The sequence below is a fragment of the Sturnira hondurensis genome, unplaced genomic scaffold (genome assembly GCF_014824575.4).
Source record: "Sturnira hondurensis isolate 20B ecotype Veracruz unplaced genomic scaffold, ASM1482457v3 Scaffold0012488, whole genome shotgun sequence".
NCBI lineage: Eukaryota > Metazoa > Chordata > Mammalia > Chiroptera > Phyllostomidae > Sturnira > Sturnira hondurensis.
This window is the reverse complement of record NW_028085119.1, coordinates 4,209,160-4,234,788: the sequence shown is the minus strand read 5'-3', so window position 1 is coordinate 4,234,788 and position 25,629 is coordinate 4,209,160. Positions and strand designations below refer to the sequence as shown.

Here is a 25,629-nt window from a genome sequence, read left to right as displayed (position 1 = left end):
TAAGGTTAAGATTTGGAGTATTGCAAACAGATTGCAATCTTGGATCTAAGATTTTTCTGGTCCCCCACCCCAACTGGGGCCATATTACCCCACTTGAGAACAGCCTAAATCTTCTGAGGGGATTTTCCTTTGCTTAGACAACATCTATTCACTACACTAACTTCACATTTGTAAAATGAGGCATAACAGTCACCACAAAAATGTCCAGCTAAGGATAGTTTTAAGTATCCTTAGCACTGTTCACATGTGCTCAACTAGTAAACTACTTTCCAGCAAATATGTGCTTTATCAGCATTTTCTTTCTCTAGTTCACACAGATGTCCATCCGTGTATTTATCTAGTCACTTAGTACTTGAGTGCCTATTATGTGTTATGCACTGGGTATAAAGTGGTATGATAAAGGCTCGACCTTCTCTGAGTTTATAATCTGTTGGTTGGCCAAAAAGTCTATGTTTTTTTCCCCCTCAAATAAAAGACACATTTTTCATTTTCACCAATAACTTAATTAATTCGAATATTTTGAATATGTCGGCTATCTCCCATGGTAGAATGTTTATTGTTCTCAATGTCTCAAATCGATCACTATCAACTTGAACTGGTCTGTCCAACCATGGAACACTGCCCAGCGGGAAATCTCCAGCAGGAAACCACTTTTGATACATTCAATCAGTCACAGTACCTTCTCCATACATGGCACAAATGTGGGCGCTTTTTTTTGCATTTCAGTTGTGTTTTCACTTTTCTTGAAGTAATAAAGCATAATATGCCAAAATTGTTGTATACTTTCTTCCATCTTCAATATTGAAATGGCTACACAAAAATTCACCAATTTTGGTAAGTTTTTTTTAAAAAATGCACACTGATATGACAGCTGTCACAATACAACCTAACAAAATTGTTTCAAATGAAGTTAAAGACAGCTAAGCACTACTAGAGCCATCTTACAGGAAAAAAAATGAACTTTTTGCCCAACCCAATAGTTCAATTTGTTCTTGCCTCTTCCTTAGCTCCTACATACAGATTCAGACCATTCTTGGTACTATGATCACCACAATATTGAGGCCACAAAGATTCCTTTGGAAATGCCTGGTTCAGACATTTTTCTAATCACTTGAAGTTCATTTAAACCCAGAAGAATCCCATGAACTTATTGAAGGATGTCATGGTGTAATGAGTAGGTATTGGCTTTAGGAGTCAGGTGGCTATAATCTTTATCTTGGCTTTCTCATTCATTGGGAGGCCATGGAGTTATTTCATCTCTGGTGGTCATGTTTTACTAGTGTAAAAGGCAATGATAAGCCCCTTGCAAGGCTGTATAGCACAATGGCCATAAGTTAAAATATTTTTGCAGAGCTTGGTTGATGTTTCATAGAAAGTAGCTTTTATCCTTTAAAAAATATCTTTGTGTTAGAATTAAAGAGAAAAAGATTTAGGCAAAAACTCTGTCCCACAGTTGTGTGTTAATGATGACAGTTTCAGCAAAACATTAAGGAGACAGGAGAAATTATTTTGTTTCCCAATCATAACATGGCTCAGTGACTTTCATTAGGTACCTAGTCCCTCTGAATCTCTTTCATCATCTGTATCATCAAAAGATTTTGCCAAAGGTCGTCTGAGCTTTAACGTATAAATCAACTAATTATTAACACTGTCTGTGGGTTTTTAAGTTTTGCCTGAGCATTATTAGCCCAGCTTTTGGGTTTCAATAGTGTTCACAACTAAAGTCAGAACTGTATGCCTGAAATAGATTCATGAAATCACAGCGTGGCTGAGGTCCAAATAAGCTTTGACTTGATCCTTTCTTTGGAGATCGTCTGGCACCTTAGCTTTTGGACTCCCCCACCTATTCAGGGCAGCAAAGCATTCCGAGGAATCCACACCACTTCCGTGTTTCCCTGGGCACCCAGCTCTCCCTGTCCAAGTGCTGCATGTGCAGCCGGCCCATCCCTCATTCCGCAACCCACCCCCGCAGCCCCACACCCCACCGCCACCTCCACACTCCGAGGCGCTCCCCTCCGGCCCCACCCCGCCCCGGCCCGGCACTCCCCAGCCTGCGCACTTCGTTGCGCCACTCGCGGAGCTTAGGAACTCTGGGGTGACGTGAGCAATTTGTGGGTGTGGATTGGTTGGCCGGCGGGGCACGTCGTGGGAAGTGACGCCACCTCCTAGCGCTTTGTGCAGAAAAATTAGAGGCGCGGGGTTGGAAACTGGGCGGAAAGGTTGGGTGCGGCTGAGCCGGTGGGAGACTGCTTTCCGGGCCTCTGTGCCGTTCCCAAAGGGTTCGCTCCCTGTGCCCTTTTCTCTGCAACGTGAGTGGCACTGTCTCACGGTATTCGTAAAGGAGGACCGAAGACCGGAGTGATGGGGGCGCGGAAGCCGATTAAAACAGGCCGCGCTCCCCAAGGGGAGGATGTTCCTTCGCACGTTGGACTCTAACTCGGCGTGAGCGGCGCGGTTTTCCTGTGCATCTGGTGGTCCCGACCCTTTGTGACTGGTATTCACTGTCCAGACGCTGCTCGCTGCGATCCAGGACGGGAAAAACCATCGTGTTCAGCGTCTCTCTTGGAGGAGAATTTAGCAATAGGAAGAATGTCTATTTTCCCTAGAATATCTTTGAGACTTGAGGTTGAAAACTATCTTAAAGAGAGCTTTATGAATAAGGAGGTAGGTCAGCTAAACATGTAAGATGATATTTGCAAACATTCAAGTATTTACAGACCCTAGAAATAGAAAAAAGTCTGAATGAAACAATCTTTACTGCCGTTGTTTCTTGCCACTTGTCTTTCTGAATGTTAGGAATGCCAGTATCTTTCTTAGGTATTTAATTAATGTTTTCCGGGAGGAGTGAATGATCTACGTGCGAACACTTAGGAATGGGAAAGCGGGAAGGGGAAAAGCAGTTCTGTTTCTAAGCTCAGCAAAGGGCTTAGAAAGATGTACAAGGAAAGACAACTTACTTACCCTGGAGAATTTGTCCTGTTTGGAGATACAGACCAAATTCTAGAGCGCCTGCTTCGTAGCTCAGTGGAAGAGCTACTAGAATTTGTTGAGTGTCTCTTAAATGTCAGGAGCAGTGCTTAGGTGACTTGCAGACCTTTGCGTGTTTCTCTCGGCAGTCTTTTTGGTAGAGATTTCCTCCTTTCTGATCAGTTCTGAGGTCGGACTGAAGGTCTAAAGAATCATTTGATTCAAATAGACACAGTTTTCAAGTAATAGTACTGAAATCTGAAGCTAAAAATGGTACAGTTTTGTAATCCCTCTAGGCAACTGTATTTTGCCTCTGCCTGAAACCCACTTATGATTTTACAAAAAAGAAAAGAAAAGAAAAAAATCAGTTTTTGTGAAAAGTATCAGAGGTAAAAGAATATTCAGGTTTTATTTTCTTCTAAAAACTAAACCTTGAGAAAGTACTAATACTTTTAGGCCCGCAGATTTGTAGGCTTGCAGGTGGTTTATAAAGATCTGTGAGGCAGGCTCTAGTCAAAGATGACAAAAGTTGGGAAATGCGTGTCCTGAAAAACTTCAGTTAGTTACAGGGAAACTTGGTTGTTTAAGGCTACATCTTCATTTCTGACGGGTACCCAAGCTACCAAACTTTTGGGGATGGTACCTATTTGTTATACTTACTAATACCATTTCAAAAGCTGATGTCACACTGGATTTTTGTATGGCAGCATCAATGTTACTTCAAATTCCGGTATTTTAAAACTAAGCACCACTGCTCTAGGATGTAAGGTGAGCAAGAAAGTAGCTTTACAGAACGGATGTAACAGCAAATACATTATAAGTAAGTAGAATGAAATTCTGAATTTATATGGATAAACATAACAGCTGTTAACACTTTCAAAATGTCTTAATAATGCTTTGAAGTTAAAGCATTGTTTTTCTAAGCCTTTATGTTGGGCATTTTGTTAAGTGTTTATTATCACAGTTGAACCCTGCGGAGTAGTATTGCCATTCCCTGAGTGTTATTAACACATGAACAATATAACAAAATGAAATGGAACTGAATAATTGCTGATAAACAATTATTGCTATTCCAATAGCAATAAATGCTATTCCAATAAGTTGGAATACATGTATATGCATATTCTGCTTAATATTTTTAATTTGTATAATGAAATTGAAACAATAACTTGCTCTTTCTCTTCAGGTTGTGTCGGCTTTTGGTAAACAAGAAGCAGAAAGAAAGTTTGAAACTCTGTTAAATCACTTGTCACACCCTCCATCATTCACAACTGTCAGAGTAAATACACATCTGGCCTCAGTGCAACATGTGAGAAATCTGTTATTTGATGAACTTCAGAAGGTTTGTGCAAATTTTTTATGTCATTATGTACATAATGACATTCATACATTTATCTAGGTCATGTTGCTCCCCACTACAATCCTATGAATGATACACTATTTTACAAATAAGGAAATTAAGGACGGTGAACATTAGATTCTTCAAGGTTGCAAAGTGAGTAGTAATGCTAGAATTTGTAGCTAGCACTTCTGATTCTGAATTTATTTTTAGTGATTGGGTAGGTCACCCAACCCTTTGGACATCAGTTGCTTCATCATTAAAATGCATGTGAAGAGGTCCAGTCTAATCCTAGAAGTCTGCGTTTTTTTTAACAAGCAGCATATAATTTTCAGGAGGGCAGATTGTATAGTTTAGGCGAGCCCAGGGGTAGGGAAGAACCTACTGATGACCTGTAGAATTATGTTTTTAATTGACATTAAAAAAAGAAACAAGTATCATTTGGAGAAGTACCTAATGATCTTTAATGAAAGTAGGAAATTAGAACAAGATAAAGAAAACAATTTTTAGGCCCTGGCCAAGTAGCTTAGTTGGTTAGACCGTCTTCCAACTAAGACACTTCCTGTGTGTCAGGATTGCGTGTTTCATCTTGGGTCAGGGCACACACAGGGATCAAACAATGAATTCGTAAATAAATGGAGTAAGAAATCAATGTCTGCCTGCCTCCGTCTCTCTCAACACCCCCTTTCCCCCACTTCCTTCCCCCCCTCTCCTGCCCCCTGCCTGTCTCCCTCTTCCTTCCTCTTTCTTTCAAATTAAGAAATTGAAAATAAATAAATAATATATATTTTAAAAGGAAACAACACAAATTATTTTTTGTTAAACCAATAAAATAGTTTTGGCATAATACTCATTTTCTGAATGTGAAAATACTATTCTATAATGGCATTGTATAGGTTCCAAACAAAAATAATATTTGAATTATCTTAATGTCATCATAATTTGCTTTCAAAAGCTATGTATTTTGTATTTCATTCACTGTGCATTGAAATTTGCCTCCACAGAAATGTAAAATGGCGAAAAACATGCCTGATGGGGGTACTTCAAATTGCATTTTGTGGTTATTAAAGCTCTTTGAACAATTAACTTGCAGGTGTCAGCAGACCTATTTTTACCTAATTACTATGTAAATTCAAAGCAAGAGGCAAGCATGATAAAGGGCTTGCGTTTGTATGTCACTGTGTTATCAGTCTACTCTAGATATAATCAGAAACTTTCAGAAAAATATCACTAGTATTGAGTCTCTTTAAGAACAGTTCTATAGATTTCAAGTTGTGACTTGATGACTATATTCTAAGAAGACCAGGTGTGGTATCTGAGTGTAAGACTTAGAGAAAAATTAATTTGAGTTTTAATTATTAATAGTGATAATTTATTGAGAGTAATGACATTAGGCATAAAATATAAGCAGTTCTTCTAAGCAACTAAATTATTAGTTTTATGTAACCATGCATGTGGGCTTTCAGCCAGTAGAAAGAAAATTGTTTGAGGTCAGTCAGAGGTGTCCATAACTGAGGCAGGTCCAGATTGTTTTCTTTGCCAGCAAATTATTCCTAGAGCTTAGATATTCTTGTCTCCCAGACTGATGCGTATACAAGATCTCATGGGCTAGTGTCGAGGTTACGGCAGACAGAATCACTCCGGGTGGGGTTTGAATCCCTTTCCCTAAAGGTTAAGATTAAACAGAGAAGGGTGGGTCTTAAGTATTCAATAGGAAACTGAGGGTAGAGCTAGCAGGAAAGGAAACTACAGGATGTTTTAGACTATAATTTTTTTTCATTCATGTTCCGAAGCTACTGTGCATCTTAAAGAAAAGTCCTGAGTAGAATGACATAAGAGTAGGTGCTGTGTCTCCAAATTTCTCTGGGCCACATTTTGACATTTAATAATTTAAAATTTAGTTGATGAAGATGTGGAGAAACTGGAACCTTCATACTTTGTAAATGGGAATGTCAAATGGCCTCTTTGGAAAATAATTTGTCTTTTAAAAAGTTATACATAAACTTACTGTACAACCAAAGCGTGGAATGAAAATATGTCCATAAAATACTTGAACATTATGGCGACATTTTTCATAATATCTAAAAGAAAGAAACTGTCCAGATGTCTATCAGCTGGTGAGTAGAAAAACAAAATGTGGTATATTCATTCAATGGAGTTATTCAGCAGTGAAGGTAATTATGCTTACTTCAATATTGTTGAACCTCAGGAACATAGTAAGTGAAAGGAGCCAGACACAAGACTTTATATATATATTGTATATTTAATTTATATGTAAGTCTAGGAAAGACACATTTATAAAGACAATAGCAGTGGTTGCCTAGGGTCGGAGCTGGGAGCATGGACCGATTACAGATGGGCACGGTGAATCTTGGGTGGTGGTGCAAGTCATTAAAACTGAATTGGGGTGATGGTCGCACAACTCTTTACATTTACTAAAGACCATTGAATTGTATGTTTAAAATGGATGCATTTTATGGTAAGTAAATTAAACCTCAATGAGGCTGTTTTTAAAAGGGCATGAGGTAGGAACAGAAATGTGATGTGTTTTGTTTAAAAATAAGTTTATTTGTGTTGTTTTAGGAACATTATGCACATGTGTGGCTTTATGAGAGTGTTATTTCTATATGAGTTTCACATCTGACAGAAAAGAATAATATTGGATTGAGAAGGATTGATCTCTATATAAAATATTTCTATAGTATAAAGCAAATAGTACTCCTAAAACTGAACAAAAGCGAATGATGAAGTTCATTATGTTTCTTTCCTTTTAAAGATCATTTACCATAGTCTGGGTGCTGTAAGACCAACAAATAATGAGGAAAGGACAAAAACAGAGAGGTGACTGATCAAATGAGATCTGTTGACTTGGTAGAAATGTAGATTTCTAAAACATGAACAACTTACCAATTTACAAATAAGTTCATTTTAGACGTTCTTTCCTAGGTAGTGTATGTGTACTACAGGGCAGTGCTAGTATCTGTTGTAATCACAATTCTTTCATGTGGTGTGTGAAGATCAATGTGTTGACAATCCCTAGTCTGTGTAGCAGACTCGTTCTCAATATTTGCATGTTTTCCTCTGATGGAATATACAGTCCTTGCTACCCAATCCACCATTCTGCTCGTTCTCTTCTGCTGTGTGGAGTCATCTTCTGCCTGCAGGAGTGATATACTTGTACATATTCAACAACCCATTTCTGGAAAAAATAACTCTTTTTGGTGTTCTGCTAATTTAAATTGTGTAAATACCCCCACTGTGGTCATTTTCAAGCCACCAGCATGACCACAGAGTTGGGAAGAGAAGCATGCATTTTGCTGTGGTGAGGCTGTGTGGGCTGGCGTCAGCACCTAGTCCAGTGGCCCTGAACCTGTTTCTAGTCTGATGGCCAACTATGATGGAGGATATTGAAAGTCCTGAACCTTTGCAAAACCCATTTATTTCTGTCATCAAAATCAGCATGGCGTAATGATAGTGTATAATGAATAGTAGTTAATAATCTCAATACTTAATATCTTATTCAGAATCTTTTCTCAAATGAGTGCTACATGCAGTTCTGTATTGGATATATTTTTAAAACAAGTCACATAAAGTAAACATGGTTTGTATTTATAAAGCCAAACAGTAAGCAAAATTGAGCCTCATAAAGAAGCCAGCGTGCGGGATATGGTCAATAATACTGTAATAACTGTGTGGTGCCAGGTGGGAGCCAGACTTACTGATCACTTCATAAATTGTATAATTGTCTAACCACTATGCTTGTGCACTTGAAACAAATATAGAAGAAATATTGAATGTCAACTATAATTGAAAAAAAGAATACTTCAGAATCAAATTACAGAGAACACGTAGTTGTTTTGAGGTCTGATTTTTATAGTATCCCATGGAATAACATGAAATATCCCTGCCCAGCTTCAGGCTCTGCTAGGTAATGATACTGAAAAACTCCGTGAGTTGAAACTTACCAGATACATTGATTGCTTTGCAATCCTGTGTGTTTACTCTTAACAGCAGTTGAATGGATTGAGTGTTCCTGTTCTTCAACATCCAGACCTCCAGGATGTCTTACTTATTCCTGTTATTGGACCAAGGTTTGTAACTATTTCCTTTTCCAATTATATTCTTCTAAGGAAACATGTATCACAGGTTCTTTATTTACTGTTTGGTGATAATACTGAGTTTCTCCATTGTTAGTAACTTTATATAGGTAGGAATTCAAAAATTCATAAATGCTGACTTCATACTCTGTTATGGAAAGTATTACAAAAGAAGGCATGGAATGGGCCCAGATGCATTTTAAATCCGTTTTGTGTGTGATTGGTATTTTTTTCCTCTACTTTCTAAGAAACTTCCTTTTGTTACTTGTATATCTCAAGATAGTCCGCTGCTAAATTAAAACATTTTTTGAGTTACAACAAAAATACAAATCAAAGTATTTCCTACTCTCATAGCTGATGTGTATGTAAAATGTTATTGATTAATTCACAGTTGTGTTAAATTACTCCGTATGCCCTGTGTGTACAACAGCAGTGTTCTACTCATTTATGTATTTGGAAGGTATGTTTGAAAATTGAAAAAATAGGCTTTTATATTATACTGGGAGTTCTTGTCTCAAGGATCATTTAAACATCCCCAAATATGGTGTAATTTTTTTATACTGGTAAGAATTATAATAACTGTGGAGGGGAACCCTGTCCCGTGGAGTCCTCCTGGTCATGGATGAAATGAGTAATCCCGGACACAGTCTGTTTGGTGGAAAAGGGGGTGGCGATTCCCTCTAGTGGAGAATGCCCCAAGCCCTTCTCTGACGTGGCTTTTATTGAGATTGGTATGCACAGGGGTGTACAGTGTGCATGCAGAGCTCATTGATCAATGTCGAAAGGCCATAGTTAGGGAAAACAGATAGTATTTATAGGTAACAGTTGAAGGAACTCAGAGATTTGCCTCAGGACAGGGTCTGTTAGACACACAGACACCAGACGGTCCGTTAAAGTGGTGAGATAAGGCGTGGTTCATGAGATAAGGCGCGGTTCATGAGATAAGGCGTGGTTCATGAGATAAGGCGTGGTTCATGAGATAAGGCGTGGTTCATGAGATAAGGCGTGGTTCATGAGATAAGACGTGGTTCATGAGATAAGGCGTTCATTCCTTCCGCTCTGGACTTGATTATCCGATTCATGGTAACAGGACTATACAAAGCAAAGCAAGCCCCAAGGGTGCAATGCATTCTTTAGGCCTGGTTTCCCTTGGGAACCCTCAGTGCTAGTATGAGTCAGGCCTGCCTCCAGCGTTCCCGGCATTCCAGCCCAGGTTTACAGGCCTCTTTCAAGGCCTTGCTTGTGCAGGGCTGCAGTTTGCAATACCACACGAATTGGTCCCCAACAAACTATAAAAATGCATATTTTGTTAAAGCTTTGAAATACTTTAGGGGTTAACAGTAAAGTAGTGGTTTAATAAATTGTGGTTTATCCATGCAGTGGAATATTATATTAAGTCTTTAATGTGGGGTTGCTGTGTGTGGGATAAGTGTATTTCTTTTGCAGTTAAGAAAAGATACACACAATGGCACATTTATGTATATTTATTTATGTATAGAATAGTGTCTGGAAAATATACCCAGCTATTAATAGGGCTTAACTCTGAGTGATTAACTGTGGGATGGTTGGATTGGGAGAATGGGATAGGAAGAGATTTTCAGTTGTAACATTTCTGTTTTATTTTTTACCAAAAGCGTGTATTACTCTTATAACCTAAAATTTGATTTTTTTAAAATTTTCTTATTTATTTTAAGGTACAATTTGCATGTAGTGAAATGGAGAGATCTTAATTAAGTGTACCATTTTCTGAGTTTTGCCAAATGTGTACAATTGTGTAGCCAAGACACAACCCAGACAAGATACAGACTGTTTCCATCACCCCAGTAAATTATCTTGTATTCTGCTTTCCTACCATGAAACCACTGTTCTGATTTCTGTTCTCTCCTATTCAGTTTTACACCAGTCACTGCAGTTCATCACAGTCACAGGTCTTTTACGGTTTTGTTTCTTGACTCATTTCAGATTATACTGTGGACATCTTTTCATGATGTCCATAATTTCCCCTGATTCGTGTCCCACTTTCATTCTTTTTTTAAAGATTTTATTTATTTATTTTTAGAGAGAAGGGAAGGGAGGGAGAAGGAGAGGGATAGAAACATCAATGTGTGGTTGTTTCTTGCATGTCCCCTACTAGGGACCTGGCCTGCAACACAGGCCTGTGCCCCGACTGGGAATCGCAGCAGTGACCCTTGGGTTCTCAGGCTGTCACTCAATCATCAAGCCATACCAGCCAGGGCTCAACAGTGAATGTTCTTAAGATATTTCTTGGTGGACTTACAGGATAAACTAGTATAACATGGAATAACTGGTTCAATGGTTTGTGTATATTTTAGTTTTAGATATTTTAGCCTCTAAAAAGATTTACCAGTTAGTGTTTCTAACAGCATTTGAAAGATTCTGATACTTCCATTCTTGCTAATACTGGCCATTTTAGTTCTTTTGAAGTATTTTGATGATTTAACTGTAATTATTTTCTGTACTTATTTGCTTTTACCTGATCCCAGTAATCCTTTCATCCTGTTCTTTATAGTGATTTAAGCTACTCATCAGAACATTAGTGAATTATAAAAAACAAATGGTGAGTTATTATAGAAAAGTATTAAAAATCATTTAGGATTGTAGATTCACATACCTACCTTGTATTTCTAAAAGGAGCAAGTCAATTCTTTTTTGTTTTTTAAACTCATCATCACTGTAATTATCTCTTGACTTTCCATATAAAAAGGGAGAAGCTTACACTTAAATTTCCCCTTAAACTCCCACCAGTCAATTTTTATTTACTATGTTAGTTTTTAACCTTTTAAAAGTTTATCACACGTTAGTTCTATAAGCACAATTCAAATAGGTTCAATGTGTACTGTTAGTCCTAATGGTGTAGTTTCTTTCTGAGTTCTTTACCATGGTTAATCCCTTGGTTGGAAACTGTAGTCATTTATCAGATCTGCAACATTTGCTCCCATCTCCGAAGTATGTCTCTGGCGCTCTGTTTACTTTCTTGCTTGAGAATCACCAGTTGCCTTTATATTTAAACAATAACTTGGCTGATTATAATAATTTCAGGTCACGTATTTTTTCCCTTAGCACTTTGTAGACAGTCTGGAATCAACTGTAGCCATTAAGAAATCTGGACCAAAAAAAGAATGATCCTTCTTATAACAGTATCTTGGTTTTTGCCTGGAGATCTAGGGAGTTCTTTCTCATTGAACTTTAGACACTTGGCTAGGATATAGTTTGATTTTCACTATTCTCACTTAGTTTTTAGTGAAATGTTGTATAACTTTTTAGTTACAAATCTTCCAGTAGTTCTTTGAGTGTTTTTGTTACATTTTTCTCTATTCTCTATTAGTAAAACACTAGGGCTTGGTATGTTGGATTTCTAGTGCAGATACTCCCCATGCTGGGGCTCCCCAAGACCACCCTCAGGTTTGGTAATTGGCTAGAAGGACTCACAGAACTCAGCATATGGCCCTGCTCATGGCAAACATTTATTACACAAAAGGATACAAAAGCAAAATCAGCAAAAGGGGAAAAGTGCATGGGGCAAAATCTAGAGGAAGCCAGGCACAAGCTTCTAAGAGTCTTCTCCCCATGGAGTTACCTAGATGTGCTTAATTTCTCCAGCATCCAATTGTTATATGTAGAAAATATTGTCTAGGGAAGCAGTGCCCGATGTTTTTATTGGATGTTGGTCATGTAGGTACCCTCTCCCTGGCATGTACCACAATTCCAGCCCCCCCGCCCCCCACCCCCCCCAAAGAAAGCAGGTGTTCAGAACAAATCCTCTTGCTGGTGTAGACAGTGTAGGAACAATATGCCGCTCTTACCACTAGGGGGAGTTTATATCAGTGTCAGGATCGGGATCCCAGTCACATTTTCAGGTGCCATCCAAGGGACATCTTGTAAGCAGGCCTTTCTAAGGATGGCAGTCTCAAGCCTGTTGTGTTAACTCTCTTTTCAGAGGATGCAGTGTCTTTTGTTTCCTGAGCTCTGCACCTTAAACTGTAGGATAGATGTAACTGATGAAGAATTATTGAAGTAGGTAACTTAAAGGGAATTATCTGGAATACAGCGGAGACAGATAAAGAAATTGAAAATGTGAAGTTGAGTCATGGAAAATAGAATGAAGAAGGTACTTTGTATTTCTAATGAGTCCCAGATGTAGACAGTAGGAAAAAAAAATGGAGGTAAGGTAGTTTTTAAAAATGTAATGACTAAAAATTTTCCAGAATTGATAAAAAACAAATTTAGGAAGTACTCTGAGCCTGAAGCCAAAAGTGAAAAATAAATCTGTGTCTAGATACTGCATGGTGAAACTGCAGAACACCAAAGACATAAAGAAGACCTGAAAGCAATCAAAGGTCAAAGCCAGGGAGCTACTCAGTAGTAGGTTAAGAGATGCACATTTGATGTCATGAGATGGGCCCAGAAGACCTGTCGGAGAATTGCGGGTGGCACGATTTGATGACGCAGTGTATGTCGAGTGAACAGGTTTAGGAAGAAGAGATTTAAGTTGATGCTGGGGTTTCTAGATTGGTTAGATAAGGATACCATTCAAGATTGGAAACAGGAAGATGAGAAGATCTGGGGTTTTGCCAAGGCTTTTCGGTGTAGATTAGAGAAAAATAACATTGTTGAGGACTTGTTGAGTTTGAAGTAACTGGGAGTCACCAGATATAGATACTTGCAGGTAATTAGAAACCACAATTCAGCGTTTAAAAAGGCTAAACATTACAATTCATGGATTATTTTTGTAAGTGATTATTAAAGCCATGAGATTGTCAAGGGACAGGATGCAGAGTGAGAGCAGGTGGTAGCATGTTTTGGAACTTGGGATTTGAAACTCATTAAGAAGTAGAGCATGAGCAATGGGAATGTGTGGGACCAGGAAGGAGTAGTAGAAAGCCAAGAAGTTTAGTGAGGTTTGGTCCTGTGGGACACGCGTCAGCAAGGAGTCGTGACAGGTCGGGAAGTGTTGCCAACCCGGGAGGCTCGTTGGAGACTCGGTGTTCAAGATTGTACCGGGCTGATCGCAGCGATGCCTCCTGACCTGTGAAGAAGTCTTTCTGAGTGTTAGACATGATACTTAGATTTTAATAATCTAAGGAATAAATTAGAGGTGAGAAAAGGGAAAATATTAAAAAACAACTTGGGCAAAATTGTCCATCTAGTTTAAAATAATAATGATTTACCTTGCAACAGTCTACCACTTTAGACATGTTTTGAATTCCTTGTGTTATTGTCCGTTTTAGTCTTTGAAGATGGACTTTAGTTCTCTTGTAATGCTGTTATAAAAATAGCAATGTTTGTTAAATGATTAAGCAATTTTTGGTGTCACTTTATTATCTTCTGGCAGATGGACCTCTTCTTACTTTCTCTTTTCTCAATAGTCTGTTTTCAGCTTTCTCTTTCTCATTCATTCATTAATGGCGTTATTTTGGGGCGGTCAGGACTAGAGAGGTTATTTGGGGTGTGAGGTGAAACTTTGAAAGGGTTGGTGCATGCTGGATGTATATTACTGTGTTACATTCCTCTCGTCTTAAACCCTAGGAAGAATATAAAACAGCAACAGTGTGAAGCCATTGTTGGAGCCCACTGTGGCAATGCCGTGTTGAGAGGAGCCCATGTCTATGTTCCAGGAATTGTGTCAGCTTCAAAATGTAAGTGTTAAAGGGCTGTAAAAAAGAACACAAAGAAGCATATGTCAAGAGATTCAATGTGGCTCGCAAAGCCAGACACATTTACTTGTCCTTTCCACAGAAAGCTCATTCTCCCCTGTCTATGTCACTTGAACAGTCCTATCTATACAGCCGGTAGGCTACTCACGTCTGATGTCAAGTTAAGGGCTAGACAGATTTATAGTAGGTTAGGTGTTTTTTGGAAGTGGAACACAATTTTCCATAGTTAATATTACTGTTTTTGTTTTTACCGAAAATAATTTAATGAAAGGATTACAAAACTAGATTCAGTCAACCATGTAAATCAAATCTGTACACTGCACAGTTTCAAGGTATTCTTAAGTACATATACACATATAAATGAATCTATGTGCTTATCATTAAAATCTGCATTAATTGCTGTAACAGGAAAACTGAAGAAATACCAATAGTGTTATGGGATTTTTAAAGATTCCTTTGAGGAATTTGAGTATGTTTTTAAGAATCCTTTTGAAGAAAACTTAGAAATGTGAGGAAGGAGCCACAATCTCAAAATTTAAATGAAGTCTTTTAGGAAATGTTAGGTTTGGGGAAAATAATTTAAATTAGAAGATACCTTTCCTTTTCTGCTCAGCTAAAGACTTCGGACTGAGGAAGGGTATTTTGAAGGGGACTTCATTTCTTTGTTTTCCTAGAAAAAGAGTCTTCGATTAGATTCCTTGTTAAGGACATTTAAAAGTAAAAAGCACATTTTCTATTGGGGATTATACTGAGGGGACGAGCCAGTTGAGGCCACCTCGTGCCCACTATTGATGTCCCTGGGGTTCTCCAGTCTAGCTTAAAGAGTTCTAACTGCTCTTCTATCGAGGTATAAATGATTACATTACGATTCTCTTCTTTCTCTAGTTATGAAAGCTGGAGATGTTGTTTCTGTATACTCTGATATTAAAGGCAAATGTAAGAAAGGAGCCAAAGAATTCGACGGAACAAAAGTGTTTCTTGGAAATGGGATTTCTGAATTAAGCCGCAAAGAAATCTTTGGTGGGGCACCTGCATTGAAGTATGTTCTTAAGTGTTGTTTGGGAGAAGTAAGCACACTTTGTGTTTCAAGGGGAAAAACCATGTAAAAACACTGTCTAGTAACTTTATATGAAGAATTTTTGGGGTATAAATTGAACTGAAAAATTTAATCCATATTTTCAATGTTTTTTAGAAAGAATGTGCTGCTAAGTGCTTTAATCTGAGCAGAATGAATGCTCAGATTAAAAGAGGTTTAAGTAATCAGCTAGTCTCACTATAATTTAAATAATTTTATTTTTTGAATTTTATTCATCTGAAATGTTTCATCTTTGGAGAACAATACTTATCTTGATAAAGGATTACTTATATGAACCTATTCAGATCTTTTTTCTTTCTTTTAAGAAATTTTTTTAAAAATTGATTTTAGAGAGAGAGAGGAAGGGAGGGAGAGAGAGAGAGAGATCAATTTGTTGTTCCACTTATTGATGCAGTCATTGGTGGTTTTGTGTATGTGCCCTGACTGGGGATCGAACCCCCAGGCTTGGCTTATTGGGACACTATAACCAACTGAGCTATCTGACTAGGGCCTTATCCAGATCTTTTTCACCAAACATTCTGGTCTGGTGAAAGAAAAAAACTGTGAGTTTAATATAAATAATAAAAGAAACAATAACAGAAAACAATTTTAATCAAAAATAAATTTTACCAGAAAGCCAGCACTCACTTGAATACTTATGGTCCAACATTAATGTTTGGATTTACTCAGACTAAATTAAAATACAGCTAAGTTTTAAATCATCTCTGGTTGTTACTGACTCTAAATAAATTAAAGCCATGGATGACTCAATTTCTTATTTTGCTTAGTATTTTCAACCTGGTTTTAGGAGTTCTCTGGACAGCTCCGTCTGTCCGAAGCTGGCAGCTGTTGTGGATGTGTGGAAGCTGTGCGTTCCTCCGTCTAGGTGGAGGAGTTCCCACAGGCTCCTTAGGGTGCTCCGCTGTGGTGTGTGAATAATTTGAAGCTAGAGGTAGTTGAGACCCTCCAGGCTCATGAGAAGCCTTCACCGCTTCCTTAAGGAATTTAAATTAGGGGCCTTTGCTGTAATAAGAGACAACACCAGAAATAACTTTTTACGACATATCTGTAGAGCAAGGCCAACTCGTAATTAGTGAATATGTGCTCTTTTTATTGTCCTGTGATTGTTTTGTGAATGACTTTCCTCCCCTCTGAAGGCCCAAGATGCCTTACCTCATCCTTAGCTCAGAATGTCATTTGTGAGGTCTGTCAAGAAAGTATCCATCCATGTCCTATAACAATGAGACATTTATTGAAGAAGATACAAGATACAAGAAACACTGTGCATAGGACAATGATACCTCAGTCCTCTTCAAAGGAGGCAAGTTGGGACCTTACACAGTTCTCCCAATCACCACCAGGTGCCCTGTCATATTTTCCTGAATCTTATTGATGGTCTGAAATCTCTTCCCTTACTTTTTTTAAAAAGACCTTTTAAATTTAATTTTAGAGAGAGGGAAAGGGAGGGAGAAAGAGAGTAAGAGAAACATCAATGTGTGGTTGCCTCTCCCACAACTCCTACTGGGGACCTTGCCCACAACCCAGCCCAGGCATGTACCCTAGACAGGTAATCGAACCAGTGACCCTTTGGTTTGCAGGCCTGTGCTCAGTCCCCGAGCCACACCAGCCAGGGTTGAAATCTCTTCCCTTCAAAGATGATTTTAGTTTTGAGAAAAGCCAGAAGTCAAAGGGTGCCAAATCTGGGCCGTAGGGCAGCTGAGTCACCTGGGTGATTTGATATTTCACCAGAAACTCTGCACAAAACCTGATGCATGAGTGGGTGTGTTGTTATGAAGCTGCCAGTCACTAGTTACCCATAGCTGTGGCCTTCAGAATTATCTGAATAGTTTCTGTGGAGGAATGTTCAAGCTTAATGCAAAATTTGATGCAGATTCGTTGCTTTACACACTCGGTCATTTTGAATGTGACAGCCACACAGTACACATGCTCACTCAATGGCATCTACCGCCTCCACCGACTAGTACAGTGAAGTCCTCATTGTTCACAAATGTGCATTCCAATCCACCCTCCTTGGCTGCCAGGTTACATTGATGTTGTGCAAACCATTCTCATTCTATTAGCAATGGCTAGACTTTTTCTGGACAGACTTGGTACATCTAATTTTCCCTCCCTGTGTCCGAACCTTTCATGTGTGTGGAGTCTCTGATTCTCCTGTGTGTGGGATTCCTATACATATGTGTGTAATTACATTTGGTTATTTTCTTTTATTAATCTAATGTCTCCTGTAGATTTAATGATTAGACCAGCCTTAAGAACCTAGGAGGGGAGAGGGAAGTTTATTCCTTCCCCACATAGGACTGGACCACACCTCTAACTCCTGGAATATATTTTCATGTTATAACAATGTGGGTTTATAGTTGAAATTAATTCTCCTGAGGAACCAGGTTATTGAATTTCCTAGTGGTAGTTAGTAGAACTTTCCAGATGGTCAAGAACAAAGATTGTGTTCTCCTTACATGGCATAGATAAAGCATAGATCTGTATTTATCTTTGGCTCTCTAATAGGGGATTGATATTTTAACTGCCTCTTATAGTTTGTCATAGGTAGTACCTTCTTCATCCTAGTATCTTATTTGATGTGGTAGTTCTAGTAGCTGCAAAATGTCTTTTTGGAGTAATGTTTTCTTGGTTGGAGTAAGAAGCAGCCATCTTTCAAAAGACTGTTGATTTTTAAATTCAGTTTTTAAACCTAATGTCGGTTATGCTGTTATGATTTCTTTCTCTGCCTATATGAAATAAAGCATGCTTCCATAAGAAAGAAATGCTACATATACACCCTGTTTCTTATTTATATTCTTTAAAAATATTAGAACCGATTCTACTAGTATTCACCGAATAAATTTGCAGCCTTGGTTTCTGGAATTCCGGCTGAGTGGAATCATTCATAGACTCATAAAAGTAGACTAATTTAGTAACAGACTGTTTATTCTAGGAGATCTCGTACTTTGTATTATTATGTGGAGATACAGATTACAAAAACAGTTTCAAAAGAAACATGTAATTCCATACCTGAGCAGTAATTGGTTTAAATTATTGTTTGCGATGTTAAGTTAAATAGCACACAGTTGGATATGGTTGTGCTAGTAGGTGAGGTGCGAAGCAGACTGTCAAGGGGTGGGGTGTGAGTTCTTTGCTTTTTATTCTACTTACTTGTACCCAAGTGAAAGTTGGTGTAACTTTATCCTTTTTAGGTATCCTGATGGCCTCTTATTGCAGGTAAACATTCAGAAACAGTTCACTGGAATATTCTGTTTTGGTGTTGAGTATGTTGTATTTGTTCTTAGAAATGGAGTTTGTATATACAATGTAATTCATCCAGATTAACATTAGATTTCCTACTTTTCAGAGGTATAGGCATACGGATGACAGAACCATTGTATCTCAGCCCTTCATTTGACAATGTACTGCCCAGCTACTTATTTTTACAGGTAATTGTAAAAGTAAAATATTCACTAACATTGCAACATACTACAGTGAATTATTTGAAATCTAAGTGTGTTTTTTGTACTTCTATTAACATATTTTTGTGGTCTATTTATAAGATTTCTGGTCCACCTTTGGTTAAGCAGTAAGAAACAACTTTGTGAGCATCCTTGTTTCCCCATCAACTGATTGACTGCTTTTTTACCCTTTTTGCCCATGTGCTTTAATATAAAGCTTTTTATAATTGTTGCTTTCCATCTCAAAATATTAATCTGTAAATAATATATGCCTTTGTGATATATATGTGTGTGTGTGTTCATTGGTAACTTTGAGTAAGATTCAAATGGTTTACTACTAAGATTTTTGTCAGATGGTCATTAATTGTGATGTTATAACACGTAATTTGTTCTGCCTTGTTTATAAGTACTTGTGTGTGCATTAACTGATTTGTTACAATCTGGTTAGGTGGCATTATTATCACTATTGTTATTATTATTACCCGCGATATAAGAAGAAGATACTGAAGATCAGAGGTGTTACCGAAGTCGGTGGATCCTTCAGATTTGCAGCCTGCTTGGCCCTGTGGCTGGGTGGGAGAAGGGCTCAACGAAGGAGCAAGGCACCCGCCAGCGCTTCAGCCTGTACTTGCTGATTGCATCAGGGGAGGGCTTAAAAAGAACAGTGGTGCCTGCCACCACTGTGTTCCCAGACAGAGCTGCCCCTCCAGCCCTTGCCCTGAAGCCAGGCAAGTCAGTTCCTCTTCCTCATCCCTGGTGCTTTTCGAATTGCTGCCTCTGCACTGGGGCTCAGACTCAGTGAGTTTGTCAGTGAGTCTGTGTGCTGGCCCTTTAAGATCTGCGTTATCTGAGACTCCAGAAGCCCTTCCTCTCCCTCAGCCACAGTCCCACTGGTTCGCACAGCCAGAAGTTATGGCGACTTCTCCCCCTGGCACTGGACACCTAGGCTGGGAGCCTGATGTGGGGCTGGGGTCCCCTCACTCCTCACAGGAAACCTCTGAAGCTGAGATATCCCTCCCAATTTGTATCCATACACGTGGACGTGGGACCAGCCTGTTCCAGTCTCTCCTCTCCTCCTGCCAGTCTCAGTGTGCCTTGGTCTTTATATCAGTCATGGGATCCTGTTTAGCCAATCTTCAGAGAGTTGTTCTATAATTTAGTTGTGATTTTGATGTGGGAGGAGGTGAACACAATGTTTACCTACTCTGCCATCTTGACTGGGAATCTCCACAAGCTTTTCAGTTTGTGGTAATTTCACTTATCTTTCTTTTGTTGCTTTTATTTTGGGTGTCAGTTTTTTTAAAAAAGCCATTGCCATGACCTATGTCAGGGAACTTACTGTCCTTGTTTTCTTCTGTGAGTTTTATGGTTTAAGGTCTTGCACTGGAGTCTCTGATCCATTTTGAGTTGAGTTTGTATTTGGTGTAAGATAGTGGTCCAGTTTCATTGTTCTACACGTGTCTGTGCAGTGACTCCCAAAACCATTTATTGAAGAGACTGGCCTTTCCCTATGGTGTGTTCTTGGCTCCTTTGTCTTATACATGTGAATTTATTTCTGGGTTCTCTTCTGTTTCACTGTTCTGTGCCTGTTTTTAATGCCAGTAACATTGTTTTAACCACCGAAACTTTGTAATAAAGTTTGAAATCTGAGTGGGTGGTGCCTCTGCCTTTGTTCTTTCTAAATATTGCTTTTGCTGTTCGGGGACTTCTGTGGTCCCATATGAATTTTATCATTGTTTTGTTTCTGAGCATTAAAAAAACAAACCTCACTAAGGGATTCTCTTGTGTAGCCAGGATTGAGAAATACTGCAGAGAAAGGTAATAGACGAAATTGGTTGGAAAGAAGCTCATCATTTATGTACTTAGTGAAGCATCTTTACCTAGATCATTTTATAATTTTTACTTATTGTAGGATCAGAAGGATTTTAATGTACTACTTACATTTCAGTAAAGACTTCTGTCATCTTTGACCAATATATTAATCGCATCTCTATTAGAAGTTAAGCATAACCAGTCTCTAGATAAAGAACTTCTGTTAGCTACATATATGTTTTAGTGGTTCATATTAGAGTTTCATTTAAAAAAATTTTTAATAGATCAGACTATTGGGAGAAACTATCTCTGACAGGTGAAGCTGTTCTTAGTGTTTACTGTTGAGGGACCGCCTTTCAGGTACCTCAGTTGTTCCCCTTGACTTGACTGCTTCCTGTATCCAGGGGCGGGGCACAATTTGTTTGTGGGTGTCTCCTTTCTCACCATCGATGTTTTTTTAACTGGTGATCTTGGATTCACTTGAGAGTTGTAGTCTTCTCATAGTTCTTGAGATGTACATGTTTTGGTGAAAGAATGAATTGAAGCCTTTAAACTTTAAATAGCCCTGTGCTTGTTAGTCTTTTTTCTTGCCAATTTTTTAAAATATATAATTTTGTGTTATTATTCTGTATTATTTAAAGCTGGCATCCTGTAGTAACTGTTTGTATGTAAGTAATACTAATAGTGATTTAATATAACTTACTGCTGTAGACAGAGGTATATTGGGGTTGTAGAAGCTCATATTTTTCCAGATGTCTATCAGAAATGGCTAAGACTTTTTTACACTTTACTTTTCTTCTACCAAAATAGGGTAGTAGGGGGAAGATAGGAACCCAAATGTGCCTCTCAGTGGCGTTAGCAACTTAAAACTGGGATTTTTCATTGTGAGTTGGATGATGAAACACCTGAAATTGCAAATTTTTATGCATTTTCTGGGGAAAAGATCCAGAGCCTTCTCATATTTCATTGCGATCTCTGGCCTCCAAATTATTGAGAACCACTGAAATGAGAAAGGAGGGGGTGTGGGTAAAGGGGGAAGAGGATATAAGGGGGATAAACGGTGGCAGAAAAATACAATAAAAATAGAAAGGACAATATGCCTTTACTGCTGGGTTGATTGGAGAAATGCATGGTATGTGTCAATGTCCTGTGAGATTATAGGCTACTGTAGGAAATGGAGAATTTCCTGACACCCTTTAAGTTACAAAAAATGTTCTCTTGGCAGAAGATACCGTACTTTATTACCTCCAAACGTTTCTTTACGTTCTCTGATGCTGAGATTTAAATTGATTTAGAATCATTGATAATGGACTTTTGTTTCCTTTATAGAATTTGCCATCTGCTGTAGTAGCTCACGTTCTGGATCCTCAACCTGGAGAGAAGATTCTAGATTTGTGTGCAGCACCTGGAGGCAAAACAACACACATCGCAGCACTAATGCGTGACAAGGTGAGATTGTATTCACAGACTAACTGTCGATGTGTTACACATTTCAGTGACGACTGTGGAACTGCGTGTGACTTAGGAAACATTACACAGGTATTCATGATCCGATCTATGTCAGATGCTGCCAAAGGGCAGACTGTTCCGTGATGTCAGTTGGTAAACAATCACCACTTGTGAGAATGACCTCAAGGCCTTCTTGAATTCCAGATTGCTGATGCGTTCATAGATCCGTTTTGTCATGGGAGGAGGGGACCATTTACATATTCTCCATTCTTGACCAGAAGTTGACCCATTTTTAATGTGTATGTAATGATTCTTTGGATGATGAAATGATTTACAGCAATGTTCCACAGAAAATAGTAATAGTAGCAACATTTATTGTGTCAAGATGAAATTGTAGCTTTTCTCTTTCATTAGTGCAAAATTTAATTACTCATGAAGACTTCTGATGAAAATTCACACACAAGATGAGGCAAAAGTAGATTTACAGTTGTTTGTGTGGAAAATAACAGTAATTATAAATAATACAATAATAAACTGTTTTCATGTACACACAACTGTAAAACTACTTTTTCCCCACCCTGTACTTACACATTAGTATTTAACTTCAACACCATTCTGAAACATTAAAATGTCACAGCAAGGGGATAAAACATATATAAGTATGAAAATATATTTTTACTAAAGTCACTAAAGGGTAAATCTATCTCAGCACTATGTGTGTGTTTGAAAACATATGCTCTGAATATACAGGTATATGAGCACTGTATATATGTATTGCAAATACATATATGTATATATGTATTACAAATGTATTTGACAAATACATTTGTAAAAAGGACCTCTTATTTTTATCAATTTTGACTTAACTAAAGTATTGACATTTAAAATTATTTTTGAACTACATTTTACACCAGTCTAGAACATTTTGCTGTGTGATATACACTTAATACTTTTCTGTCTTTAGTTGTCAGAATTCACATGAATTTTATGTGTGTAGCTTAGAAAATAGTGAGATAGGGATTGAATTTGTGAGTGATATTTATCTGTATCTTAAAGCACCAGGAGGCAGATGTCTCAGGACATTAGATCGTGCTCCTCCAGAGGTGAGCAAGGTGCATCAAATTGGTGATTTCTAATGTTTGACTCCAGTGGGTGTTCTTAAGTTTCTTTGAAGGATTGCAAGCACTATTTTTGGTTTTGAGTTTAGTTAATTAGAAGTAGTTGGGTGTTATAAGAAAATTATCTGGCAAGAAGATTTGTTTTTTTTTTTAAAGAAACGACTTAATAAGTATTTAATATAAATTTCATATACATTTGATTAGTGAACTCAACTTTAAAACTAGGGGTATGAGGAAAGTGGGGAAGACCATAATTTTTCATTGTTTTCTCCATTTTTAATAATTTTCAGTATTGCTTTATAGTTACACTTTATGTGTTCTGTTTGTTTAGGGAGAAGTGATAGCACTGGACAAAATATCCAACAAAGTGAAAAAAATAAAGCAGAATGCTTTATTATTAGGGCTGAATTCCATTAGGGCTTTTTGCTTTGATGGAACAAAGGCACTTAAACTGGATGTGGTTGAGGACACAAAAGGTGAGTTAAATTTTTTCTTTTACAAACAAGTAGGTTTTGCTATCGTTGTTCTAGCCCCAAAATATCTAGGCCTTGAAACTTTGACATAGATCTAAGATATTTTGCCGCGATACATATATTTTTTGCTTTTCATCTCATCCCTGAATATCAAGTCTTTAATAATATAAGTCAAACTCCCAAGATTTTGCCAACTCTTTATACTTGATATTCTTGTTTTAATTTCATATTGCATCTCAGAAAGCTTCTGAGCTTTTCAGTTTTATGATTCCTCAGGTATTTAATGTTCTTTCCTCATTTTTCTTGAGGAATGGGGCTGTGGAACTGAGAAGGGAGGAAAAACTGTTCCATTTATTAACTCATTCTGTCTCTGTTTTTCTTTCTTTGTCTCTTTGTTTAGATTTGATTTCATGACATCCTGGAGAAATGTGCATATTTTAGTGAACTAAGGTCTTTTTAAAAGTTGAGGATGTGGTCTTAGATTTTCCACCCTTTTACAGGTCATCTAGATTGCCATTGTTAACAGAATTCAAGGTGTAAATTTGAAGGTCTAATTGGCTTTATTAAGCCAATTCATGAATTGGACAACATACCACCTAGCAACTGGAAGCTGCTCCCAGCAGCTATACAAAGTGGAAGGTTTTTATAAGAAGGTTTTTTTTTCCTCTTTTTGGGGCCAGAGAGCTATTAAAGTTTTTTGAAAAGGATTAATTTGGGGCCGGGACACCTTTTTTTTCTCTTTCTGGGAAGAGAAGGGGATAGGTTTTTATCAAGTAGTTCTCTTCTTTCTCTGGGGGATGTAGAGCGCCCACAGTGACAGATTACCTTGACAAGAAAGATGTTTCTGGAAGATGTTGAAACTGCAATTAAGTTAGGTATTAAATCTAGGTTTTGGTATTGTGAGCTTTTAGCACGGAGTAATGCTACTTTTGGACTGGGCTGTGGTTTTTCTCTTGAATACCATAGGGAAAAAAACTCCTTCTAATTTTGTAGTTTGCCTGTATTTTAGCTGTTGTTAATAAAATGACTAGTAGATAGTAGACAGTTCAATATAGTCCATCACTATCACTTCACTAAAATTGTTGTTAGGTCACCAGTTTTTCTGTATCTGTGACTTGACATAAAGTGATTGATCATATTCACAAGCATAGTAGGTTGGGATTAGGGTAAGAAAAACCAATATATAGGAATAGTGATTTCAGAGGTCAGTCTTCAGTGCTATACTGAAATAATCCATTAACTAACTTGGGATATACAGTCATTGATTTTTCACTCATCCATATCATTTTATTTTAGCTATATTTTTAATCAAGACTTGTTTAATAACAGATATTCTCTGGTAGTTAGATTTAGCGTGTTAAGCTTATGAATGTCAGACAGTAGACCCAATTGGTTTGATAGGAAATGCGTCAGTAGTGATGTGAAAATCAACATATTTTGAAACTCATAAAAAGTGAGAAATTATTTTGCAACATCTACCTACTGTATAGTAACCAGATGCGATTTAAAAAGCAAAGAAACAAATGAAACACATGGAGTTCTTCTTAGAAAACTAGGGCTTCCTCTGGGGAACAATGTCTAGGCTGTTATTTGCCTTCTGTAAGAACAGCTCAGACTGAATTTCCTATTTGCACGAGAACAGAATGTCACAGTCAGTTGATTGTCATCCCCAATGGTTAGCCAGAGGTTTGCAGGAGATTTATATTAGAGACTAGGCTGAGGGACTGTGCCAGAGAGACCCAGAATGCAGTGGTTTAGAAAAGATAGAAGTGTGTTTTGCTTGTTTGTTTGTTTTTGTGGTTTATTTTTGTCTCACCTAACAAACAGAAGTAGATATCCGGGCTGGTGTTTTTGTCTCTGGGTTCAAGACAGCTTTTCCAGTTCTCTCGAGGGGGAAGGGAGTTGGACCAGCAGACTACACTGCCAGTCGTTTTAAGGGCAAGACCTGAAAGCAGGAATGTGATGTAATTTCTCATAAGGAAAACATTAAGGTTTATTCATGTTATAGCATGTATTAGTACTTCATCCTTTTTATATATAAATAATGTAGTATAAGGGTAATGCTACATTTTATTTATCCATTCATCAGTTGATGGACATTGGGGTTTTCCCTCTTTTTGGCTTTTGTGAACAATGTTGTTATGGACACTTGTGTGTAGGTTT

At 37.9% G+C, this 25,629-nt stretch overlaps 1 protein-coding gene across 4 annotated transcripts in view; it reads left to right on the top strand.

Annotated features, from left to right (window-relative positions):
* Positions 1-2,185: 2,185 nt before the first annotated feature.
* NSUN6 (NOP2/Sun RNA methyltransferase 6) overlaps positions 2,186-25,629 on the top strand; it is a 38,316-nt gene continuing 14,872 nt past the window's right edge. Inside the window, exons 1-8 of one of the 4 annotated variants that reach the window (XM_037060806.1) lie at positions 2,186-2,664; positions 4,154-4,309; positions 8,318-8,397; positions 13,951-14,060; positions 14,964-15,117; positions 18,521-18,602; positions 21,756-21,875; positions 23,325-23,469. In XM_037060806.1, coding sequence (XP_036916701.1) covers positions 2,590-2,664; positions 4,154-4,309; positions 8,318-8,397; positions 13,951-14,060; positions 14,964-15,117; positions 18,521-18,602; positions 21,756-21,875; positions 23,325-23,469 — 922 coding nt within the window. In that variant the 5' untranslated portion in view covers positions 2,186-2,589. Of the gene's footprint in view, positions 2,665-4,153; positions 4,310-8,317; positions 8,398-13,950; positions 14,061-14,963; positions 15,146-18,520; positions 18,603-21,755; positions 21,876-23,324; positions 23,470-25,629 lie in introns of all 4 variants that reach the window. The other 3 variants (XM_037060804.1, XM_037060803.1, XM_037060805.1) reach the window with 3 other exon arrangements.